This window comes from Triturus cristatus, chromosome 6, assembly GCF_964204655.1.
Source record: "Triturus cristatus chromosome 6, aTriCri1.1, whole genome shotgun sequence".
NCBI classification, from domain to species: domain Eukaryota; kingdom Metazoa; phylum Chordata; class Amphibia; order Caudata; family Salamandridae; genus Triturus; species Triturus cristatus.
The window spans coordinates 865,443,983-865,471,569 of NC_140589.1; the positions used below are offsets into that span (position 1 = coordinate 865,443,983).

General features: G+C 42.5%; 1 protein-coding gene across 1 annotated transcript in view; it reads right to left on the reverse strand.

The window, feature by feature from the left end:
* The window catches only part of PLG (plasminogen), a 300,429-nt gene that overhangs the window by 23,205 nt on the left and 249,637 nt on the right, over positions 1–27,587 (reverse strand). Inside the window, exons 15-17 of the mRNA XM_085611450.1 lie at positions 23,701–23,821; positions 18,936–19,010; positions 10,867–11,007 (exon numbers count right to left, since the gene is read on the reverse strand). Coding sequence (XP_085467576.1) covers positions 10,867–11,007; positions 18,936–19,010; positions 23,701–23,821 — 337 coding nt within the window. The remainder of the gene's footprint in view (positions 1–10,866; positions 11,008–18,935; positions 19,011–23,700; positions 23,822–27,587) is intronic.

The following is a 27,587-nucleotide window of genomic DNA, read 5'->3' on the forward strand; positions in this document are numbered from 1 at the left end:
CTGAGATGGATATATCAGAGATTTCCGCACAGCGTAGCTTATGAATCAAGGGAACCAATAAAAAGAAATAGTCAATAAGTGAGCATGAGCAGTGCACATGAGAGAAGAAGGAGTAATTGGGGGAGTCTGGGTGTAGATGTCTCCAGGCATCAACAAGACCAGAGTCGGTGATGGCGTCCCGCAATGTTGCTAACATCGCCCTGGCCGCGTGGTGCGCCTCCGCAGTACGATCCCTCTCAGGGTCCCAAACCAAGTTAAAGTTGCCGCCAAGGACGATAGGGGTAGAGAGGGCATGGAGGAGGGCTCCCAGATGCAAGCGAATAAATGCATCTTGTTTCTGATTTGGAGCGTACACATTAATGAAAGTGCAAGAACCTCGCCCCCAGACCATATGAACCTTAAGAAACCTCTCCCCCTTCGTCAGCCGTACATTTGGGGATCGCCTCTCACCAGCCTGACTTAAAGAAAATGGCCACCCCGCACGTCTTGGAAGGAGAGCATGCCCAGTATTGGATGGGGTACCTACGGTGAGACATAAGGCGGGTGTCAGTGGAGAGCAAGTGGGTTTTCTGAAGAAAAACTACATCGGAGTCCTGCTGGAGCAGATAATGCCAAATCTGGTGACGCTTATTAGGAGAGTCCCGCCCCTTCACATTGAGAGAGAGAAATTTAACCGTACTTGTCATGATACAAGAAAGGGAGTACCTCGCGCTCCCTCCACCCAGCCAGGGTCCAAGACAGCCCAGGTCCCACCACCGGTCAGGTGCACCCCAACGGGTCCCAGTAAGATAACCCCCAAGAGTTGAGAGAGCTCAGCCCTCCATGGACGCGCATCAAAGGAAGGTAGGCATGTGGACAGGAGAGGTAGTGAAAAAATTAAGAAGGGGGCACAAGCAAAAGGACGACTAAACCCACCAGGCTATAAAAAACCCCTCAGCTACCCCCAAACAGTTGCAACATCACAGCCCTTATCCGAGGCACGTTCAAAGGGGGCAATAGAGAGAGGAAAGTGAAAGAAGATAAAGAGAGAATAGAGAAGAGAAATAAACAACCGGCCAACTGGGCCAAGCAAGTACAGAGTCTAATTGGGCCATTCCAGAGAAGTCACTCTCCTGTGGGACTCTGATGTGGGGGGGCAGCAGACACACAGGGAGTCGAGGGCCTCCGCCGTCCGCATCCCGAGCAGTAGTGGATTAAGCGAAGAGCGCCTAGGCCACCGGGCCTGGGCTATGGGAACCACAAAGCCAGGGTCAGAGGCGAAGCCGCAATGAGAAGAATTACATAGATTGAAGCGTCTAATTAGTAAGAGATGGGAAGCCACTCAAAGAGCGGATGTGGTTGATAACATCTTGCTTGGCCTGTGAGGACTCGAGCCCCTGCGATCGGCATCTGGATCTGGGAGGAGGGACTGTAGACCACTCCGGGCGAAGAGCGCCAGGCCTTCACGCTTGAGACGAGGGGAAGTCTTCGTCCTCAGGCTCAAGAGGGAGGTGAAGAAGCCGCTGTGCCTCCCGCAGTGACCGGAGGACCCGCCGTCTGCCCTCCCAGGTGAACATCAGAGAAAACTAGTGGCCCCACTGGTATTTAATCTCAAGATCTCTTAGTTTGTCCGTCACAGGTTTGAACACCTTCCTCCAGCGGAGTGTGGAGGGTGCCAGATCCCGAAAGATTTGTATGGACAGTCCATTGTAGGAGATGGACTTGACCCCCTCGACCTTTATAAGAATGGCCTCTTAGTTGGCAAAGAAGTGGATTCTCGTGATACTGTCTGGAATGAAGTTGGGCAGTTGCGGGGGCCCGGTACTCGGTGCGCTCTGTCCTGCATGGGCGGAGAGGAACCCTCACCCTTCCAAATGGCATGCAGGAGGTCCGCGGTATACGTCAGGATATCTTTCCCCTCCGTTCCCAGGGGAACACCTCTGATGCATAAGCTATTCCACCGACTGCGGTTCTAAAAATCCTCCTGCTTCAGCTGTAGGGTGATGTTTTGGTCCTCGAGTTCAGATACCTTCTTCCAGAGGTCTTCGAGATCTTCCGTCCTGGTGTCCATCGTCCGTTCAAGTCCATCCACCCTGTCGCCCATCTCCATGACCTCTTTGCAAATGTCCTGGAGCCCATCTTAAAATCGTGTCGGAGGGCGCTGATCTCGTCTTTAATCTCTTTCAGAAAGGACGACATAAAGGCCTGGGTGATCGGTACATCAGAGGTGGAAGACCCAGCATGCTCTGAAGAAGTGGAGGAGTCCTCTTGTGGGTGCGGGTTCGCCTTAGACCATAGGGAAGTAACTGGATTGTCACGGGCGGCCGCAGAGTCGGTATCCTTATTGCCCCTGTTTTTGGGAGGCATAGCGGCGGAGGACGGGGAGGCCAAGGGCCCAGCCATAGAGAAGGAGAAAAGAGAGGCCCCTCGGGGAGGGTGAGGACAGTGTATCGAGAGTTTAAGGGCCCACTCAATATGCTATTGACCAAAGCTGGTCCCCGTAGGATGAAAAGTGAGCACCAGACACCGCAGAGCTCGTAGGGCCAGCTTCAGGAGGGGGATCTCAAAAGGCCGTAAGCCCCCAGGCGGGGGGCAGTTTACCAGTTGTAGCAGTAGATGACTGTTGCACCTCACCAAAAGCAGGGTCCCCCCCAGGCGTCCCCCACGCTCTGATAACAACAGGGAGGGCCCCAGCCAGGAACCCAGGCGAACAATCCAGCAAAGAGATGGTGCACCACAGGGCTATAGCATGAAGATAGTCTCTGGCTCATCCCAGGAGCCCCCGTAGGTTGCGCGGTATCACCCTTCTCTGTGCAGCCGCTCCGAAGATGCAGGCAATAGAGAGCAGGGAGGTCAGGAAGGGCAGGCCAGGCGGGGCTGGGTGTGTAGTCTCAGCGTGGGCTCCCACTCGAGGAGCAGCTCAAATCCGCAGCCTGGTAGTGTGAGCGCCTTTCACTGGGGCAAGAGCGGGGGCACCATAGGCCGTGGTCTGCGCCGGAACGGATAGGGCCAGGGCCGGGAGGCTGGGATCAACAGGGCTCACCCAGCTGCCTGGCGAGCACGCCAGTCTCTCCCCCTGTACTTGCCTTCTGAATGCAGTGGGCCACCTGACGATGGACGCCTGAGCCAGCACAAGGGGATTCCACCAGTGTCGGCCTCAGACAGCGAAGATGGCATGGGGGCCGCAGGCCGACAACCTGTTCAGCAAGGGGGGGTGCTCCGCAGGGCTGTAGAGTGTAGGTAGTCCCTGAGCATTCCTGGAGGCCCTCTTGAACAGCACAGTAGCACCCCTCTCCGCGCCGCCTCTCCACCAGTGCAGGCGTCCCCGGCCCCCTCAGTCAATGTCCCAGGCAGTATAGGGCGGGGGGACAGGAGGATTAAGCCAGGGGATGTAGGGCAGGAAGCCTCAGCGTACACTCCAACTCAAGGAAGGCCCCAAATCCTCAGCCCGATATGGCGTGTACTGGCGCTGGGGCGAGAGCAGAGGCACCATAGGCCTTGGTCTCAGCCAGGGAGGCCTAGAGCCAGGAAGGTGGAACAAGCGGAAGCCCACCCAGCTGCCGGCAAGTGAGCAGTCTCTTCTCCTGTATCTGGTCTCTGTATGTGGCAGGTCACCGGGCAGGAAAGGCACAAGCCAGCAGAGAGGGCCTCCACCGGCGCCCGGGCCAGGCGACGAGGGCAGCAAGGAGGCCGCCGGCCTCCCCTACAAGCACCAAGGATCAGAAAGCCCCCAATCAGCGTGCAGGGGCCCAGATTGGCCCAGTAGTGGCAGCAGCACCCAGTACTTCCTCTCAGGAGGTGACCTCTCTCAGCGCTCGAGGGCAGGGTCGCCAGTCATCCGGCCGGGTGCCGCCGTCACCCAAGATGGCACCCGGAGGTAGATGTGCCTCAGACAGTCAGGGGAACGCAGCTCTGCAGGGCCAACCCGACAGCCCCCTGCCGGGCAGGTCACCACCGCCAGACCCCCATGGCAGGAAAGGTCATCGGCCTTGATAACAGGCCCAGCGGTCGGGATTGAAGGCGATTACGAGATGCAACGTAGCGGAGACTCAGCAAGACACGTCTTGCTCCATGCGTGTCTTAGCCACGCCCCCACCTTGACTTTTTAAGGGTGTCGATGCAGCCCATGTATACAGTTTGGTTTTCAATGGCGTAAGTTGCATCAATGGAAATAATTAAATGTATTTCTCCTCAGGTATAACGTTTATCGATGCACCACTGTCAATAATGAAAGGTTTTGAATGACCATTTGCTGTCAGTGTAATCTTCGAACAAAGTTTGAATGACTTTGGTGCTTTGACATGTCGATTTTTCTTTGACTGATATTTTTCTTCACAAGCAGCCAAGCCAACATGGACCACCTTTTCTGAGTTAACATTGACATGGCACAATCAAGTTCTATTCTTTCACTTGATACTAACACAGAAGAATTATTTGACAATGATTTCATGGACAATCAACTTAATTCAGTGTCGATTTATGTCAACTGATGTCGCCACTTGGCATTTTGGGTGTGCGTCAAATAATGCTTCTGGAACCTTCTGCCCGCCATTTTGTCTTAGCGCTGTGATACACTTACCTATACATTCACTTTGCAAGCTGCATTTAGACTGCTAGGCAAATAATGTGACTAAAGGTGCCCAATATAGATGCATCTTCTGCCAAGTAATAAGACTTATTGTAGTGAATTGACTACAAATATATGTAGTTCAAATGTAGAATTATTGTTGAATACAGATGCTGCGCAGCAGCACTCTTAAATGGCTACAGCTCCACACAACAACTGTCAATATTCCCTAAACCCTTTATAACATTCTCTTATGGAATATACAGACCTCATAACCCCCCCAAACATTCTACCAGGTGACTGGACTGCCAACCCAGCATTATCCTCTCCCTCTAATATTTTGTACAACATAAAAATGGAACAAATAAAATATTCATGACCCATGCACTCATAGATGCTACAGCGTAAATCTTAACTGAACAAAAACAAATATAGATGAATACACCTTATTCTCTACAAGGCACCCCATAACACTAATCATGGATATATACATCACAAAAACAATGTAGTTATTAATCATGAGCTGTCCTGAAATGAACATAATGATCAGATAGCATAGATTCATTAATCATCTGACCAAAGAAAGAAAATGATCACTTCAGAGATACCTAAATGGAACTGAACATTGTTGTTTACTCCTGCGGGGCTCCGTTGGTACCCCATCAATACTGACACCAGAGCAGAGGGCTTCATTCCTCTCTTTAAGATTATTCATATTATCCTCATCACTGACCCCAAGAGAATTCTTAATCTTAATCACTCTGGCAGTATTCCATCAATTTTTGTTGTTTACCCTGATGGCATTTCCACAGACCTTATCAACCAGCATTGGTTCGGTATATTTCATGTAACTTTTCTTCATGTGAACAGGAACTTTTTTTCGACTCCACATCTCCCACTTTAACATGTTGTTGAACAACTCTTTTTCTAGAATCAAAATATTTTTTTGAAAGTCTTGAGCCTTATCAACATTCTGTCTGACAACTTCTTCCACACCTTCAATGACATTCAATTTCACCTACCATAACATCCACCCGGGACAGATTTTGGACGATGGTTTTCTCCCCTTCAACAATTCAAAATGAGAGACCTTCATAGAAGAACGAGGAGTGGTACAGTAGAACAAAGCATTGAATGCACCTCATTATGTACCATATACTTACTTACAATGACCCACTGAACACAGTGCCCAAAACTCTATTCATACATTCCACAAGTCCATTTATTTGTGGGTGATATAGAGAACTTTTATAATGCCAACTCCCCCTTGTTGCAGGAATTTTTTGAATTCTAAACTGACAAACTGTACCCCATTGTGAAAGACAAGGAAAAAAGGAAAACTCTCTCTTAAGAAGATATGTTAAAAAAAATATATCACATTTTTAGAAGTAGGTACACCTATGAAACAGACTTCAGGCCTCTTTGAGTAGTAGTCAATGACAAAAACCTCAAATCTGGACGAAAGAGGCAACGAGCTTAATGGACTAACTAGGTGAATGCCCACTTTTTCCCATGGTCTAGTCGGGTATTTTTTTGGGTGCATGGTGGAGTCTTTACTTTGAACTCCTTCTCCGCACTACTGCACACCACACAATCACCAACAAAATCATCCACTACTTTGTCCATGAGAGGCCACCAGAAAACTTTGCGTAACCTCTGTTTTGCCAGCGTCGTGCCTAAATGTCCTTCATGCGCACCACACATTATTCTTGTTCTTAAACTTTCAGGAGGTATCAAGCTACCACCACGCATCAGGATGGCATCCTCAATGGGCAATTCCAAAGAAACTTTAACAAATGTAAACTGGTGCAAAACATTTTTTTCCTTGGGCCATCCATCTTTCACGAATTTCATCACTTGTACCAGTAACTCATCTTTGGATAACTCTCTCTTCCACTCCATTTCACTAATGGCACACATATTCTCCACATCAATGGACGTGGTAAAGCAGCTATATTGTTCTTTATCTTCAATCATACCCACATCAGCTTTAGCAACATTAAATCTGGATAAGTAATCATCCCTGCCATTCTTGTTGCCAGGCAAATATGAAACATCGAAATTGTATTGTAATAGTTTAGTGAACAACCTAGTGATCCATAGGGTATGATGTTTGATATTGTCACCTGAAAGAATAAAGACTAAGGGACTGTGATCAGTACGCAGGAGAAAACTATTTCCCCAGATATACGGATGGAACTTCCTGATCACCCACCAACACAGAACTTCATTTCAGCCCTCTTAATACTCTCGAGGCATAGCCCAATGCGTTCTCCGCACCATCCTTGTTTTGTGTGAAACTTGCTCCAATACTAAACCACTGGCTTCTACTGTGATAGTGCACTTGACCCTGGGATCAAACAATTTCAACATTTTGGACCCAACGAATTGAGATTTAACCTATTAAAAGATCTCCTGACAATTTTTGTACCATTGGACACGTTATCTGGTGCAAATCTCCAATAAAATTCACAGTCCAATAAAAGATTTCAGACTAACCTTGTCAACTGGTGCGGTGGCTTTTACAATGGTCTTTACTAATCCTGGTTTAGGCACAAATGCATGTTCTGACACAACGTATCCCAAATAACCTACCTTTACTTTTTAGAAAAGGACACTTCGCACTCTTTAGTACAATGCCCTTCTTTTGCATAATTTTTCGAAATCTACATCAATGTGTTGTCATGTTCTTCCCTAGTTTGCCCATAAATTAGCACATCATATTGGAATACTACAACCCCACTAACCCCTTTCAACATATGACACATGATCCTTTGGAAGACAGCCTCAGCTGATGCCAACCCAAACGGCATTCTGCAATACTGGTAAGTGCCAATGGGGGACGCAAATGCCATAAGGTGTCTGGATGATGAGACCAATACAATCAATACAATAGGCTGTGGCCAGATCTAATTTTGTAAACCACTTGGACTCACTCACAGTTAGCAACTAGGCTATTTTGGACAGTGGATGGGAATCAACTCAAATTCTTTTATTCAGGCTACATAAATCCATGCGAACATGCAGATCTTCATTTTTCTTTCTCTCTACAACCAAGGGTGAAAGCCAAAAAGAAGGATCAATCGGCCCAATTATTCCCTTGGCACACAATTCATTGAGTTCTTGTTCCAATCTATCCCTGACACTAAAAGGTATACTTCTCAGTCTGTGTATGACTAGTATAGCATTTTCTTTTATCCTTATCTGGTGAGTAAAACCCTTAATGATCCCTAACTGGAATACAACCTATATTACGATGGTGACTTGACCTTTGAATGTTCTGGGGCATATTACTTGCCCTTAATTGTAATGAGCAGAGCCAGACATTTTTCTAGGGGAAACCCCCATGAGGAAAACTGTTAAAAGAATGGGATGAAATAACAAATTTTAAACAAAAACTTTCACATAAATTTGGCAAAATGGCATCGGCACAGGAAGGACAGTCATTCAATATTTTTATGGTGTGCCAAACCAATGAAAACTGACATTTCCGAGGAGTTCACCCCATTTTTTTCAAAATGTGGTACGGTGTCAAAGATTACCTCCATCGTGCCAGTGCCAGACTTTTGTCATGGGTGCTCTCATGGTCCATGGGTGTCCCCAAAAATGACATAAAGTCTGCCCATTTAACATAGGTGACCCTTATGTAAAAAATGTCCTCAGTATGTCATGCAAAGCATTTTATCATGATTGGCACTATCCGTTATGCCATGTTCCCCACCTTTATGCCAATAATTACCTTTATTGTACCAGTACCAGCAGTCTGCCACTGATATCCAAATGCCCAAAATGTTCTCAAGTATGTCAGCATTTTTCCACAGGTTCCCTATGTGCCGTGAATTACCTCTAGTATGTCAGTACAACTATTTTAACATTGATGCCCATTATGTCAGGTATTACCCCCTCTGTGGCAGTGCCAGTATTTTGTCACCTGTTTCTGCCATGCTAAGACTTGCTACAAGTATGCCAGCACCAGTATTTTTTTCTTGGGTATCTCTAAAAGACTAATCACATTCAGAGTGCCAGTGCCAATGACAACCTTGCATACCTCACATCACATTCTCATTCACATTATCTCACTCACATTCATGTGCTCATTCACACTCACTCTCATTTATTCTCACTCACACTCCCGTACACCTCCTTAAACTCATTCATATTCATTCTCACTTATTTTACTCGCTCATATTTACTGACATTCAAGCCCGGTTTACTAATGCTTTGTGCCGCATTTGCATCACTTTTGCACAAAAAGCTACGGTGGGAAATACTACCCATTGCAAATTAGGATTTGAGTTGAATAGTATCCCAAAAAATTGAATTGTTGCACTATGCGCTGCTTAGCGTTACTTTGCACAAAATGGGGATTTAATGGGTGGTGCATAGGTGTTTCCATGCAACCACCCATGGGGTTACATGCCAACCCCTAACTACAAACAGTGGTAGCTGGGAATTTGGGCCAAAATATTACGCCTTTTCAAGACAGGGACCCTCACGTTTCCACCTCTATATTTGTGTTGTAGTGTACAGCATACATACAAAGTTTAGAAAAATCATAATTTTTGTTTAAGAAGGCCAAAAAGACGTCTAGAACAAAACCTATGCTTCAGAGAACGCACACATCCTTGCTCTATAGCGCAAGGGTGTGTGGGTTTGCTCATGGCTGCCAAAAGTTCGTCAGCACACGGGGAGATAAAAAATACACTATATTTTAGTAGATATCAAACATTGTTCTCTCTTTCTTTGATGTCTACAGTGCAGGTGCTTTGGTGCCATGTTATATTGCGTAAAAAAAAAAATTCTGGGCCTCAATCTCACACAGTCTCACTCACTTCCTGTCACAGACTTTCATTCACACACACATGCTTACACATACAGACACACATCTTCACACGTGCAAATGCTCTCTCACAGATACACACTCTCATCTGCAAGCATGCATTTAAAACCATTTTTACTTACCACAGCTACCACCAAAGGTCCAGCTCCAGCTAAGTGAGTTCCATTTATTATTACACTAATAGTGAATAGTAGAACATTAGTTTCACTGTTACTATAATGAAAAATGGGCAGAAAATAAGGAAATGGGAATAGCCCCGTGTTCTTGGCACTGATTTTGCCACCTCTGAGGCCAAGAGTTGCTAAGGCAGTACTAGGGGCCAAAAGGTACAAGCCATGGGTCACAGCTGCATCTTCTGGCAACCCCTAAATTACATCCATAGTACACTGCCATTTTACCTCTTGCTCAACATGAGAACATCATTGCCAATAAAGGGAAGATGCAGTAATATGGCATTTCTCTAGAAGTGTATGGGTAACATTTACATACCCAATTCTAAAGTGAAGTCTTTGAAGAAATCAATAGCCAACCAACATCAAAAACATTTGGAGTATGGCTGGCCACCCTAGATGAAAGGATGGGGCAGATATTGGTTGTTTAGAAGAATGAGCTGACAAGGCTGAATAATTTAAGACGTGTCTCCTTATCTGGAACATTGTGTGTAGTGCATGCCCCGCAATGCTTAGCAGAAGGTGTTGTATAGTGTTTAAAATGTTTAAATGCCTATTTCACCAAGTGATGAAAGTTTGTGAGGAGATTAAGTAGCAAGGTTTTGGAAGGGAAGTCCTAGAAAGCTACATTTTAATACTATTCAGGTTGGAGGAAAGTCACATGGAGAATGGTTCACAAAAGGCATTAAAAGTGTCACTAGTGAGTGCAAAAACTGGTATTTCTGCTCTCTATTAAGAATTCTAATTGATGAACCAGGATCTCCAAGCAGAATTGCATGAACTCAAGAAATTCAAGTCAAAAAGTGCTGTATTTGATGGACCGTTCCATTTTAGTAAATGAGAGACATGGAGGTGGGAGAGTTTGTAAACCCATAAACCACTATTTTGTGGGCAGCCACAAAAACCTTTCAGGTAGTTTCGCACACAAATAACAAAGAGACTTAACATGTAGGTTTGAGGCCATATTTTGTGTGAAAAAGGAGTCCCAATTTCCCCCATATCCCACTTGAGTTCCGAAACAGACATTTATCCCATAGGAAAATTATTGTGCCCATTGATAATGCATTTAAATTAGAAGTCCAAATCTTACAAGTATACAAACTGGCAGAGGCTTAGGGCATCCAGACATACTCCTCACAATTGCTGCTTTGCATGAAAACCCAGGACCCTCCTTGCCAAATATATTCAATTTGTATTGTGTCCATTTCATAAAAAAATAGTTCTTGATGTATTATAATTTAACATACTCTTTGGATCAGAAATAAATGAAATTGTTTGTAGGACAAACGAAATATAATAATCAAAATCACCTCGATAATTTCAGTAGGGCAATGTCAGCTCGCAATGGCCCCTTGTGGATTTGTATAACACTCCTCTCTTGCTTCGATGGCTCATTTCCATTTTCACGGTGTATTCCAAGAGTGACCCTGTATGCCGAAGGATTCGAGGAGCTGTAACAAATAGAGATAAGAGAAAATTAGAACAATCATTGTATGTAAGACTCTTTCAAACCTTTGCATTCCAAATTTCTAAGAAAGAACTGAATGTGTAGGTAGCACCGGATATTGAGCAAGCATATTGGTCTGAGAACATGTTTGGAAATGTGGTAGTCTAATGACTACGGAATGGAATGAAGAAACTTTTACTATCACTATATATGAGCCTAACAATCGACAACCTAGCCTAACTTAAAACATAAAGCTGCAGTATGCCTACCGCCTCAAAAATACTCAACAACGGCCATCAATTGGTTGCCTTAGAGAGATAAAAAATTGTGTTTTCTTGGAGTGACCACAAGTGTTTTTAGTGCTATAATCTCTTTAAAAGTGATCTGTTCAAACTAAGCCCTCCAATTCATTGACACAAATTTACTAATAATGTAGGGAAGACACAGCAGAATTTACAGCCAGGAGGGGTAGTGTTATTGCCACATTCTTAAACAAGCACACACAGGTGATACAATTATTTCAGAATTTGAACCTTTTAACTTCTTGCCCCTGGGTTACCAACCTGCTCTTTCTCTCAATCACATCAAAAGCAAAAAAGGCATACCAGTTTCTTCTTTTAAAAAATCAGCAAGTTACACTATTTCCATATACCATGCAACAGTAGATATTAAAGAAGTCTCAAAGGGAATCTTCTTTAAACAATATATTTGGAAAATCTTCAGGGTCACCATTTTTTAAACAATGATTATCAAGAATGGGAACTGATTTAATGTATTATTGGTCAAGCAAGTTCAGGGAAAACCGCTCTGTACACTTCACAGAACCACAAAATAGCTCCACAAACAACGGGGTAACGCCTTTCTGGATTTCTTTTTTGATTGTGGTGAGTCTTCCACTCTAGCTCATGGAGTAACTCCCACATGCTCCTGCTTGTGTCAATTGCTATATATGTTTTAAGGATCACTTGATCGTTTACATTTGTCTATAACAGCTCATCACTGGTAATGACTGACCTGAAAGAATTTCAGTGTACTTTATCATCATCCACTGGAAAATTATTTGCCTCTGGACATGCCATCCTAAATGTGCCTGATCTTGTCTACTAGAAGATTAGTCATAAAAAATGTTTTTTCTTTGTTTCATAATGTGTTAATGTTCTGTAGTTAATCACCGTTGGCTATTTCTCCTCGGAACATAGGGCCTTTTTGGATATCAGTGGACGGGTTACTCCATCACAACTGGGACAGATATCCCGCACGCTGAAATGTAAATCCCATAATATTCGATAGGATTTAGATTTTTGTGCATATATGAGTATGTTTGCAATTTGAAATTCCATATTTTGTTTATGTGAAATTTTCATAGTGCAAAGCACAGTGATAACAGTGGATCATCCACATTTTGTGATGCATTATCCTCTACCCTAACTTTAGGACCACATTTAGAAATATGTGTTTTGGTGGGGGCCAGTCATAAGTGGCCATCAAAATTCAATAGAAATCCACAAACTCTTAGGGTTGTATGCATTCACAAAAGTCTTGCAGGTGGTTCTGATTCTGCAAAATAACTTAAAACTGCTCCTGTTAAGGGTAGAAGTAAGTGTTTTTGTTTTTTTAACAAACCTTTATTTTTTCATTGGGTATGGAAGATTAACATTGGAGTAGTGAAATTTAAGTTGTAAACAAAAATGCATTTTTTATTTAAAGTCTATGTTTAAATAACATGCATATAATAAACACACACTTTGTAGTAGGTAATCATACTTAGATGTTAGAACGATGTATCTTTTCAAGGACTAGCATCTATAGCCCATTGTGCAGATGTGCGATGATGTGGAGTTTACCTATTCCCAAGATCTTTCTAAAATCCTATTGGATGCCGTGGATGGCGAAAAAGAGAGTTGTTACCATCTAGAATGTTGTGTGTTTATATTAGTGCATGTTCCTAGAGTAGAGTGGGGCTTCTCTCACTCGCATTTGGTGGAGTCCTATCTCTGAGTTTCTTGAGAATATATCTCTCACCATGGGAGATTACTTAGCCTATTTTCTGTATACATTAAATGTCTGCTGATTTATAGCTGAGATTACTTTCCAGCTTGATTTTTCCTTCAATTAACGTGTACTGCATCTTGCCTATGAACTTTTTCACTCAGAGGAACTCTTTATTGGATATCTCAGCTGACAGCCTATTCTATTTCATTCTAACTTTAGATTAGGGAAGAACTTTATGGAGCACACTTGCTGCATTGTTACAACATTACCTGTTATTTTGACTAATATTGTATTCTTACTTATATTGAAATATCAATTAGAGGATTATATTAACTTTTAATGCTGATACTTAAAGATCAATACCTATTGAATAAATAATGACCAAAGATAGAATTGAAAACAAACCCTTTTTTAAGTATCAAAAGTTCTCTTTATTGACTGTACTAAAAGTCCAAAATTAATGTTATTGCTAGGTGCCTAATGTAGATGGTTGTGCCTTTATACGTCTCCTTGTCCACGAACAAAGGCCCATACGACCAGTGGCGGTGGTTATTTACTGATTACACTTAGAAATTAGGATATAAAAAACCTTCCTCTGCAAACAGCATCACAAAATATGTAAAATAGAAGATGCATTTGGAAGCAGGAAATCAGAAAATATGATGGAGGACAGTTGAACATGCATAACCATTTAGAAAGTAACAAATTGTCTAGGCAATCTCAGAAATAAAATACATTTACTTGTCTTCAGCACCATTAATATGGTCAGAGGAGTATTTCTATAATAACAGGGGAGGATGATCTGGATCTGAACCCTCCGGAACCCCTCATTTGGATCGTGCCTTGAGTTTTATATCGTTACAACAAACAAATGATGGACGGAATGCTGACAATGCAGACATTCTCCCCCAGTCAAGAGATCTGGGTTAAATCCATCGTTCTTTTGCCCACTACGCCACCCCAGTTCAGACATGGCCATATGCAAATCAGTCTTGACCCTGTGCCTCATGGGAACAGTCCAGCCCGAACTGCCAAGCCATTTCTTCCCTGGACCGGAATCAAGCATCCTAGGACCGGTTTCTGGCTATCAGCCGTCATCAGCCAGGATAGCTTGACTCCAGTGGCGTAGTGAGCACGGGACCCACGTCTGGGCATACCCATCCCACTTAGGGCGAAAAGCGTTACAACAAACAAATGATGGACGGAATGCTGACAATGCAGACATTCTCCCCCAGTCAAGAGATCTGGGTTAAATCCATCGTTCTTTTGCCCACTACGCCACCCCAGTTCAGACATGGCCATATGCAAATCAGTCTTGACCCTGTGCCTCATGGGAACAGTCCAGCCCGAACTGCCAAGCCATGTCTTCCCTGGACCGGAATCAAGCATCCTAGGACCGGTTTCTGACTATCAGCCGTCATCAGCCAGGATAGCTTGACTCCAGTGGCGTAGTGAGCACAGGGTCAAGACTGATTTGCATATGGCCATGTCTGAACTGGGGTGGCGTAGTGGGCAAAAGAACGATGGATTTAACCCAGATCTCTTGACTGGGGGAGAATGTCTGCATTGTCAGCATTCCGTCCATCATTTGTTTGTTGTAACGCTTTTCGCCCTAAGTGGGATGGGTATTCCCAGACGTGGGACCCGTGCTCACTACGCCACTGGAGTCAAGCTATCCTGGCTGATGACGGCTGATAGCCAGAAACCGGTCCTAGGATGCTTGATTCCGGTCCAGGGAAGACATGGCTTGGCAGTTCGGGCTGGACTGTTCCCATGAGGCACAGGGTCAAGACTGATTTGCATATGGCCATGTCTGAACTGGGGTGGCGTAGTGGGGAAAAGAACGATGGATTTAACCCAGATCTCTTGACTGGGGGAGAATGTCTGCATTGTCAGCATTCCGTCCATCATTTGTTTGTTGTAACGCTTTTCGCCCTAAGTGGGATGGGTATTCCCAGACGTGGGACCCGTGCTCACTACGCCACTGGAGTCAAGCTATCCTGGCTGATGACGGCTGATAGCCAGAAACCGGTCCTAGGATGCTTGATTCCGGTCCAGGAAAGACATGGCTTGGCAGTTCGGGCTGGACTGTTCCCATGAGGCACAGGGTCAAGACTGATTTGCATATGGCCATGTCTGAACTGGGGTGGCGTAGTGGGCAAAAGAACGATGGATTTAACCCAGATCTCTTGACTGGGGGAGAATGTCTGCATTGTCAGCATTCCGTCCATCATTTGTTTGTTGTAACGCTTTTCGCCCTAAGTGGGATGGGTATTCCCAGACGTGGGACCCGTGCTCACTACGACACTGGAGTCAAGCTATCCTGGCTGATGACGGCTGATAGCCAGAAACTGGTCCTAGGATGCTTGATTCCGGTCCAGGGAAGACATGGCTTGGCAGTTCGGGCTGGACTGTTCCCATGAGGCACAGGGTCAAGACTGATTTGCATATGGCCATGTCTGAACTGGGGTGGCATAGTGGGCAAAAGAACGATGGATTTAACCCAGATCTCTTGACTGGGGGAGAATGTCTGCATTGTCAGCATTCCGTCCATCATTTGTTTGTTGTAACGCTTTTCGCCCTAAGTGGGATGGGTATTCCCAGACGTGGGACCCGTGCTCACTACGCCACTGGAGTCAAGCTATCCTGGCTGATGACGGCTGATAGCCAGAAACCGGTCCTAGGATGCTTGATTCCGGTCCAGGGAAGACATGGCTTGGCAGTTCGGGCTGGACTGTTCCCATGAGGCACAGGGTCAAGACTGATTTGCAAAGGGCCATGTCTGAACTGGGGTGGCGTAGTGGGCAAAAGAACGATGGATTTAACCCAGATCTCTTGACTGGGGGAGAATGTCTGCATTGTCAGCATTCCGTCCATCATTTGTTTGTTGTAACGCTTTTCGCCCTAAGTGGGATGGGTATTCCCAGACGTGGGACCCGTGCTCACTACGCCACTGGAGTCAAGCTATCCTGGCTGATGACGGCTGATAGCCAGAAACCGGTCCTAGGATGCTTGATTCCGGTCCAGGGAAGACATGGCTTGGCAGTTCGGGCTGGACTGTTCCCATGAGGCACAGGGTCAAGACTGATTTGCATATGGCCATGTCTGAACTGGGGTGGCGTAGTGGGCAAAAGAACGATGGATTTAACCCAGATCTCTTGACTGGGGGAGAATGTCTGCATTGTCAGCATTCCGTCCATCATTTGTTTGTTGTAACGCTTTTCGCCCTAAGTGGGATGGGTATTCCCAGACGTGGGACCCGTGCTCACTACGCCACTGGAGTCAAGCTATCCTGGCTGATGACGGCTGATAGCCAGAAACCGGTCCTAGGATGCTTGATTTCGGTCCAGGAAAGACATGGCTTTGCAGTTCGGGCTGGACTGTTCCCATGAGGCACAGGGTCAAGACTGATTTGCATATGGCCATGTCTGAACTGGGGTGGCGTAGTGGGCAAAAGAACGATGGATTTAACCCAGATCTCTTGACTGGGGGAGAATGTCTGCATTGTCAGCATTCCGTCCATCATTTGTTTGTTGTAACAATTGAGTTTTATATCAGCAATGGGTGATGACCAGCCACTAATCTTCCTTGCTGGCAATTTTAATTGTCACCTATTTAATCTTTCCCCAGAGGGTGGTGTCTTCAATGGTAGTTGTTGGTTGAACGAAGGCTTACATTTTGTTCACTCACAGGAGGGGCGGGAGTTAAATGAGCTCCTAAATACTCACAACCTGGTCTTTACTATGGAGAAATTGGTGAATTCCATGAATCCCGCAATTTATCCATCTTATAAAGGGAGGGGATCGCATATTGGTTTTATATTTGTCTCAGCACCACTATATTCACTCATTTCTCATTTTAACATCATTTTTAACCCTTTCAGTGATTACAATCCATTATCCCTAGCCCTGGACATTGCGTTGGGGCCAAAACCACAGTCAAGGAATGCCCTCATGAGCTTGTCCGTTGCGGATAAGGGTAAAAGGCTCAATGGGGCTCAGGTGAACCCTCAGCATCTTCAAACTTTTTTTTTCTCCCTGTCTGCATGATCTTAATATTTGTCTGGATAGTGATGCGGAGGCTATTGGAAACTTATGAAGGCATCGTTTAGGGGGTTTGCAAACTTTTGACGGTTACAACTTCTACCACTCTTCAGTCACAAATTCCAAAATGGTTTGATACGGACTTTGTGTCATTTGAAAGTAGCTCTGAAGCAGTCCCTGAGGTACGGACAATTGATTAGAAATTGCAGTTGGGCTTCCAAGTTGCCTCAAAAGGAGTGCAGACATAATTGACAAGAGTCAGCCTGAGAGGAGCTCTGTCAAGCCTGTGAAACAAGGGATAGTTGCCTTTTTTGGAGTGTAGTAAATAGGCATTGTTTTTCTGAGGGCCCTGGCTCGCTTTTATGTCATCATATTCCAGAGCAACAGTGCGTGGCTCATTTTGAGGGCATTTATAACCATGGGGGTGGGGTGGGTTGTAAAACCCCCGGGGCATCTGTTAAAACTGGCAACCAAGTGGTTTTCACATTGGATAAAATCCAGCAAGGAATTCTTGCTTTGTCTGGAAACAAGCTAATATCGAGGTTTGGGCCCCTTTATTAAGACAGGTCTTAAATGCCGCAGCACAGGAGGGGTTGCTACCCTCCTGGTCTACTGCTGTGATCATCCTCATATTTAAGAAGGTGGACAAAGAAAATCCACAATGCTATCGGCTACGGTCAAGGTTCTAGGGAGGGCGATTTCAAATAGGCTATTTGACTTGGCAGAAGAGAATAATATCTTGAGTGATGTTCAATATGGATTTAAGGCAGGGAGGTGGACTGCAGACCAATGCCTCAACCTTCCTTTAATTATCAACAAATATTAGGTGGCTCGGTATGAATCTCTACATTTCGCATTTATGGACCTGACGTCCGCTTTTGACGGGGTGAACCATGCAAAATTGTTGGCTTTGCTCGGTGAGTTGGGGTTTGATCCTGTAATGAAAAAATACATTTTACAGGCTGCAGTTTGCAAATCTCTGTGATTTACTGCAAATGCAAGGATGGAGGTCTGCAAATGATTGAGGGCATTTGTCCCTGCACTTGCATTCCTGAAAGGCAAACTATTTTCCTTAAAAGCGGTCCGTGTCCAATAATGGAACCAGTGCTGATTAAAAAAAAAGTTCCTTTTATGAAGACATTGGGGAGAGAAGGCAATGGCCATCTGGAGCACTGGTCCCCCCCACCCCCACCCCCCCCCCCAGGCCGCTATCATAATTCCCAAAGGGGAAGCCATCCCATCTTGACAGCTTCACCATTGTAAATTAGATACCAACTCCTTTGAGGTTTTGCAAGTTGATGACAAACCACTGATATATTATTCTCCAGATTGTAAATAGGAGGGAGACATCCCTAATGCACTCCCTCTTATTTGCAAATCAGACAGAGTCGCAAAAGCCTCTTTAAAACAACATTTCAGACTTATAAAAAGTATTTTTTAAATAGTTAATAGTGATTTTGTGGCTGCAAACCTTGGGATTTAACTGTAAATTAGCTTTGTACATCCGAATAAGCATTTGTTGTGTTAGATTTTGGGTTTGTGTCAGGCCTTTATTTCAATGAATTTTGGTGACGGTGAGTGAAAATCAACCTCATTGTAGAGTACTTTGTAGTGGCAGACAAAGTAAAATTTAGAAAATAAAGTCATTTTGAGGGGGTGGCATGTGTAGATGCTGATGTAATGAGAAAGATCAGAGGAAGGTATCTTCGCTTTTGTATATCTAAATTTGCAGTATGCTTTCCAAACTTTATGTTACTCTTTTTTAGTTCTTCTTTCAGGTGCTCTCATCCCCTGCAGGTACCTCGTGAGAAACAGCAAGAAATCTCCATTTCAGGATGAACTGTAGTTTGTGCTATATTAAACTACAATATTAGTTTAAAATATTCTTTAAGCTTACCGCTGCAAGCAGTGTGTTGCGGTAATCACCCACTGATCCGACACCAGAGTGCCTCCACAAAAATGCAGGTTGAAACTGTAAAATAAAAACATGTATAAAATATTTCAGTACTCTAGAAACAGCTGCTATTCTTTAACTTCATTTGAAAACTAATTTATCTATCTTTAAATCAACTGGCCTCTTCTTGCAAATATCTGAAATCCATTTTTTGTTGACAGTTTGACAAGTATGACAACTTTAAGTGTTAAGGTGATAGAGTTAAAGACATGTGATTACAAAACAGGCACTAGTAGAAGACAGCAAGAAAACATTTTTCCTTACAAATTATCACGGTTGTTGAGACACGTTTCCATTCATTGTGGCCCGAGGGATGGTTTAGACATACCTGCGCTGCAAGTAAGTGATGTGATTGTGGGAGTTCCGAAGTTGACATGCCTGCATCTCATATAACAGAAGGCATGCTTTTAAGCATGGTAGCCCTCTGGGGTAAAAAAGAAGCTTTTTTCCTCCAATGGCTTAGAAACAATCCAGAAACGCTACGATAAGGTTGGGAGGCTAGAGGATTTTCTAAGAAAACATATGTATGAACAACCCTCTTTTAATTGTCTTATTTGATTTAATGCTCAAGTTCTTTGTAGTGTAAATAACATTTATCATCATCTCAGCTCAGTGCAACAGTGCAGATGTTCAAATGACAACTAAAGCCATCTCAGTTAAAACAAAACAGTAATTTAAACCATATATAATGTGATAGCTATAACATTGAAATAATATAATTTTAGCTATTCCTGCATGTGGAAATAGAGGATCATGTACTGTAATTTTTACTAATGTATGACATGTTTAGAGGACTTATGTTAACCTCTTTGTTTAGCATATGGAATTGACCTTGTAGAAGATTTTCTTTACTTTGGAGCTCAAAGCAGCATTCATGAGGGAAGTCTACGGGGGGAGGGGGCATTTCATAAGTTAAATGTGACTAAATAGTCAGGACATTATGTCATGCCCTCTAAGACCGTTACAAACTGATCTCAGTGGTGTTGAAAGAGTCAATCGTTTTCTTGAGTGGTGAATTACTTCACACGTGTCACCAAACTTGAGAGGGTTATTTGAGGAATTCCAAAATATCTTTTATGAGGTGAAATTTGTATAGCTATTTTTTATCAATGAACACAACTTTGGTGGGGGGGGGGGAATCTTTGGTAAAGTTGAGTTAAGGTTAATGGGAGATCAATAATGGCAACGAACACAAACCTTTGAAAGGAAAGAAACAGACTAGTTAACATAGTATGTTAACTTGAACTCCCTCGTCACTAAGCCCTATTTATAACATCACACACATTATTTGACAGACACATTAATACTTTAAATCGTATAATTTATAATTTTGGAACATTTTGCAAATTAATACAATCACACTTGAAAAGAGATCAAACGTAAGACAAAAGCATACAATATATAAACAAAAAGGTATCATTTTCCAAGGAGTAATTCATAGTAAGGGCTGAAAAATTATGAGCATACCAAGAACCTAATCATCAGCTCATCTATATGACAGGCTTTCAGTACATACCAATACACACTCATACCAAAAATGCGCTTGCAGAATTACGAATTACATTATTTTTCGAATCAACCATCTTAATGACTGAATCGTTCAAAGTCTCACACAATCAGTGGCACTCCCACCCACTCGGTTATTGCCAATGCTAGTCAGCTCCCACAGATGATGATGATGAATTTGGGAGTTAATTTATTCATTTATTTAATATGGGAGTTTGTTAAGCTACCAAGGTATTCTCAAAGCACTTCAAGTTAGGATAATGTACTACCTTAGCCAATTTATATCATCCCTTCTGTTTTTTGTGTTGTAGATAGCATTGAAATCTTGTCAACCTTAACTAAATCTAGACCAAAGTATAGCGGAAGCAAATGCCCTAGCAGGAATTGTGAGCAAAATGGACGAATGCAGGACCATGTGTACCCACAATTAATTTCAAATACACTCTCTATATTATATGTGTCGCAAATATGTATGTGTTATGGCAGAAATATCACCCAATAAAATGTGTTTACTTTGTCCTTGATACAACAAACTCCATCAATATATTTTTAAATCATCATAATTTACTTAGTATATTATATCCTTAGCCTCTAAATACCACAGCGGCATGTGGTTCTTGTGTCTTTGTTCACTCTTAGTCAGTTGTATGGGAACGGAAAAAGAAGTTTGACAACACATGCGACACTGGCTGCAGCTGGAGGTGAGTGGCAGGAAGTGGACAAAAGGGAAACCGTGGCAGAGAACCACAATACTAGGAAGGAGGCTGAGGCTAGGGGGATGTGATCTGGACAAACTCTTTTTCACTTCACTGCAAAATGAAATATTACACAACACTCCTGTTGGTTGATTCAAGTAAACAATGGTTACAGCGGGATGACACAAAAAAAGCCAAAGCGTTAATGGCTGAATGGTGAAAGCCCACTCTGTGTATATGTGTGTGTTGCGTTTATGTGTGTTGATGATATGACTTAAGGCAGGCAGCTGACGTTTCTGTAGGCATACCTTATGTTTCGCCATGTGAAAATACATACTTTAAACTGCCTATATCACCTATGACATGTTGGGCATTTTTTAAAGTATCCTGGGGCCACATGTAGCTATCTATTTTGCATTCGCAAAAGGTGCAGATCGCTAAATTTGATCACTTGTGCATGCAAAATATCCTATCAAGATGTATGAAAGGCATTTACAGAGCATTTTAGGTAATTGCAATTTTTTGCTATTATCTAAAATTGCGACTCCAAATAGGGAATCGGAATTTGCGATTCCCTAAGCACATGTACCAAGCATTTTCTAAATGTAAACTGGGCATTTAGGAAATACTATTGCCATCGACTTCAAGTCAATGGTCACCATGTGCAATTTTGAAAATGCGTTTGTCAAAGTGCCATGCCCTAGCTTTACATGTGCACAATTTATTTTGGGGGTGCTTCGGGAGAGGGGGTGGCTTAGCCCCTGGGCACCCTTGGTTTTTGCATTTCCCAATTTTTGATTACCAATTAGGTAATTGCAAATTAGGTAATGTAAAAACCATTTGCAGCTATGGGTCTTTAGGCCCATAGTAACAAATTGAGTAGCATTTCCTAACAGCGAATCCCCAATTGGGATTGCGACTGTAGGAATTGCTAGTAGGGAATCACTGTTTTCTTACATATCATTTTGCATTCCCTAAAGAGCGATTACCTAAAGTTCGCTATTTAGGGAAGGCAAAATAGAACTTTGATACATGTAGCCCATTGTGCTGAGAAATGCACCATTATGTTACATTTTACACATTGTGAAAGCATGAACATATTTAATGTCACAGCCTGCTCACTGACCCCTTGTCACCCTGGAAATGGTTAATGATGTACACCAGTCAAGGACTGGAGTAAAACGCTTTTCGGGGTGGAAACTTCACGCAGAGGGAATTGGTGTGGATTTCTCCAGAAGGAATCCTGTTATTCCCAGGGAGAAACAAATGTACGAATACACAGTATCACTGCTTTCTATAGTGCAGAATTCTACTGTGCATACATTCCTCGTTTACGATAGGAAAGGTTGCACAATTTTCCACATAGTATAAACAGCTGCAGGTGGGTCAGTTTTCCAGGTATATGCTTGGAAAGGTTTGTGATTTTAAAATGTGCAAAGTGCATTTAAGGGGGATAGAAAATCCAAAGGTACTCTAGCAGAATCCTGGTACCTGCCAGGATCAAACTGGAAACAAAACCAGTCTGGCTAAAATGTTAAATCCAGCCCAAACTGTAGGAGGCAGCTACTAGAATGAGACCATAGAAGCATGGTTGGGTGTCGACAACCCCAAACAGTAGTTATTTCAGTTGAGCAACTATGTCATTTCATTATTACAAGGGACTAGAGAAGTCACAACTTAACTGTAATAAGCACATTAGAAACAAGCTTTTATGGGAATTGCAGAATCTCTTGTATTACAGTTTGATTATGATGTGGGTTAGAGTTAGGGTTAGGCTGAAGATTCGGGATAGATCTTGGTGTTGAAATAGTGTAATGGTGAAAGTTAGGCTTAGAATTCTGGAAAGGGCTACAGCATTGACATGCTTAATACTGATGTCAATGGTTAGGCTTCAGGATAGGACAAGTACTAGAGTACGATTATGGGCAAGGAGTCTGATGCACTATTCCCATTTGCCAACCAGGGATGTGCGATTTCCACACCGACTAGTTTGCAAATGGGAATACAATTTGAGATGGTCGCATCGCAAACTGTGCCGGATGTCACAAAATAGCTTTTCTAATAATAATATTAAGTAGGTAAGTTGCAATTTGCAACCCTCTGTGATTGGCTGAAAATGCTGGGATGGAAGTCGGCAGGACTCTGAAGACCTCTGTCCTTGCATTTGCATCAAACATCTAACCTTCAGGGAAATTGCAGAATTACCAGTTCAGCCCTGTGTCTTCCTGATGTGGAGTTAATTGGCAACCCACTTAAGTTGACAGCATGGTAGTGGGCAGAAATGTGTTAATAAATATTAATCACAGGTCTACATAACTTATTCGGTGTCTTTGTTTGTTGGCTGGGAGTGAAGAGGGTTTGAGGTGTCAGGAGAATGAAAAGGGTGTCTGCGTTGAAGGGGCAGGGGCATGCAGTTTGTGAGCACTTCAATGTGAATTGTGCGGAATATATGATCTTTTGTAATTAATCTTAAAAATTTGTTGAAAATGTGATCCTCAGTTATTTACCTCGTTCGGAGACTAATTTGCCAGGGCCATGAGAATGGATTTGAAACACAGCCGCCCACGACCCTTCCAAAACATCCTCTCGGTGCATTCTTCTGTACTCCACACTTTTCTTCAGTGGATGCTAAATAAACGACAGAAGATGAGATTTAAGCTGCATTATACCAGCGAAATAGTACTCAACTGGGTCTCCTGAAATGAAGATTTATTTTAAGGTTTATTTTACCCATATAGTGACTGCAATATGCATAAAAGTCATGATGTATTATGGGATGCTATGAATTGCAAAACTATATTACCATGGAGGAGTTATGGTGTTATAATAGACCAGATTCTTTATCCAGGCACATTCATTGGACATGGGCACCATTTAGTGTGACATACAATGTGGAAGTATAAACAGGCAAAATGAGTTACCTTTAACAAATTCATTCAAACAGATAAAACTCATAAACTTTAGCAATGCAAACACTTTATATGGTAAAACCCCGAATATTATTTTAAAAATGTTATTTAGTGCAGCGGCTCTTAATCTAGAGATGAGAACATTTTTAATAAAATGTAGCCATTCATTAGCTTTTACAGTTTAGTACAGGAATATATGAAAAATCCATAGCAGGTCTTTCTATACTAGTCCGTCACAAAATTGACGTACATTTCAGTGGCTTTTACCAACTATAGTACAGCACTGATCTCTTGAGCCTGGCAAAATAAGCAAGAATTGATGCTAGGAAAAAAGTTAATAATGGTCACAAATTGTGTTTGTTATTCAAATTCCTTGACAATAGTAGTACCAAAATATAGGACAGCATGGTATGTTAGTGTTCTTAAAATTTCATGGATTGTTTTAGTCTACTCAAGGTCTGTACCTATCATGAAATAGTGAACTATGACTCAGCTGAAATTTTTTTTTTTTTAAATCAGGTGTTGTGAATAAACTTATCATTACCAAATTGTGTGGTTTCGAAGTATCAAGGAGGGAATGTCAAGGTCACAGAATATCATGACAAGAATACTGAGGACCGAAATATATTCAGGTAAGTATGCATTAATTTTGTATACCTGGCTCGACATATTCATACTTTGACGATATATATGGATCTTCAAGGAACTGGTGCAGGGCAAAGTTGCCCACTCTTTACACATCACTAAAACCATAACGCAGATGACACCTGACACACAAAATGAACGTGAACTTTGCACATGAGTCTTACGTGTCATAATGATTCATGCACACGTTTCATCTGACACTGTTGTTGTAGAGAATTTTTACTGTAGAATTCACAGTTCCTCATACAGCGTATTTACTAATTTTGAAAGAAATACATCTGATGTTTAACCTAGGAACCGTCTTCACTAACTAAGAAATGCATTAAATATAAATTAATTAGAATAATCCTCTGATATTGATTAATTAAGTGATTAACGTTTAATAACAAAATATATTAGCTTCATTGCAACTAAAGGATTCATGGTTTATAATGTGTGCTATGATGCATAGATGAACATTAGTCATGCGTAGTTTACTATACATCATCCAATTAACTTAATTGCTGAAATATTTCTTGTGATTCCTAAACATGTGCTATATTGTCTGTGTAACTGCTAGAGACCTCATTATTAGCTCTAAATGATAATTATATGCATAGGATTCTAGCACAAGTCAAACTACAAAGGTTATTCCATGTCTGCATTAATGTTACATGTATGTACTTTCTACATAGTTCTCAGTCATACTTACTATTGTGTAATTTGATTATTCAGCATAAGCTAATAAAATGTGAACCAAAAGTACTAAGGAAATTATATTTGTATATGTTTAAATGTGCACATGCATATTAAATGTGCAAACATTGATGTAATCCCATAAGTTAGCATTTACTCTGAAAGCCGTATTTCATTTTGTAATTTACTGTGCTCCTGGATTCTGCTGACTTGCTTTCTTGCAGGTTTTCTCATGCATTGCTAGTCTAGAATAGATGTATTTCTTGAAACAGCAATAGATACATAGACTGGGAAAGAAGCCTTGACGATGAGCACATGACAAACCTGTAGACAAAAGACTATTATGCTCTAGCCTGCGTATGTGAATGAGACGGTGTTCCCATGTCCGGTGTGGGAATTTTTCTCTACTGTTGCAGTGTTAAACATGTGAATCCACATTGAGATTGAAACAAATACCTCTATTGATGATGCAACCAAAGTGGAGTTACCACTGGACTCTATGGATAATAACCTATATTTTGCCCTGTCTGGTACGGGCAGATGATTTCAAACTTTCTTGCGGACTGTATGGTGGGCTTCTTTCCTGCATCCCTTATGCAGACCCTATGCAGAACCACTCTTGGACTCATACCAGAAATATTTCAAGAATCCCATTGGCCTTTGAATGGACTCTTGGAGAAATCCCCCTTTGTCCCTTTGCTTTTCCCTAAGTGTGGTTTAGACTGACCCTTATTTCTGACCTATTTAACACTCTTGACTGAGCTTCTGCAATGCAACTGCTGGTGTTGCTCATACTCTCGTATAGTATTCTGTAGAACAGTCTGATTTCTGAACTCATAGCACTCTTGTGCCTTGGACTGTGCTTGGAAGACTTAGATTGCCAATGTATCGAAAGGACCAATTGAGATTATTTTCTGAGTACCAGATTCGCATGCTGTCATTTTGTATTGCAGCAACTGAGCTGCTTGTTTGCTAAATTCTTGCCCGTATAAACTTCTTCAGGAGGTTTGGCATCCCTGTTGTGATACATCTACAGTATGGTCTATAGAGTGAGTTTTCTGAACCTTATTACTTAATTGTAACAAACATCCTTGAACTTGACCACTGATTCCTGGTGCTCATTGTGTAGCCAATTGGTTGCACTGTCAATTGTATTAGCATTGATGGGATGTGAAATGCTAACTCTCTTTCTCCACAATGCGACTTACAAGATCCATTAGAGGATCAAGTTACAATATGAGTAACAGTTTAATGATCCAGTAGAGGTGATAACCAAACCTGTGCCGGTGGGCCCAGAAACACTGGAATAAATCTGCTGGATCAGTGCATATATGTGGGGTTAAGAATAGTAATCTACACATTCCTCTGTGCATTTACCTTTATATTTGGTCCTCAATATTCTGGTCATGATTTTGTGTGACCTTGATATTCTCTCCTCTATATTTCATACTACAATCTTTTCAAATTACTTTAAACAGTAAGCACCACCAATTTCCAACGCAGGTACACAGTCGGAGTTAAACTGAACACTTGCATATGCATGTGGAGTGAAATAAGCAAGTACAGGGGACAAGGTTTGAACATAAACTTTCAGTTTCTGCAAGAAAGAAAATATTTACAGAGATACGCTAATGCACAGAAAAAACATGTATGCTTTAGAACATGCTCTGGAAGCATATTATTAAAATCAAAGCGTTAATGTTCTGTAAACAAAATTAAAATGACTGTTGTTTCTTGGCTCAGAATATACAACTGACCCAACATAAGATGTCCTGCTTCAGATTCATAATTTATCTATACCTTCATATTTATGCAATTATTTTTTTTCTTTTCTAAGGGACTTATATAGAAAACAACTATTTGTATTTTGTTTTCCATATGCATACATTATTTTATATGTAGGACCTGGGACCTGTATGCTTGTTTCTGGTCCAGGGGGGACCTGGCTTGACAGTTTGGGCTGGACTTTTCCAGGAGGAGCAGGGTCAAGACTGATTTGCAGATGGCTGGGTCTAACTGGGGTGGCTTGCTGAGCAACAGAATGATGGATTCAACCCAGATCTCTTGTATGTGGGGAGTGGTTGAAAAGTGTTAGCTCTCCGTCCATCATCTTGTTGTGTTTGCTATGTTCACCATGAGTGGTCAAGGGTATGTCCAGACGTGAG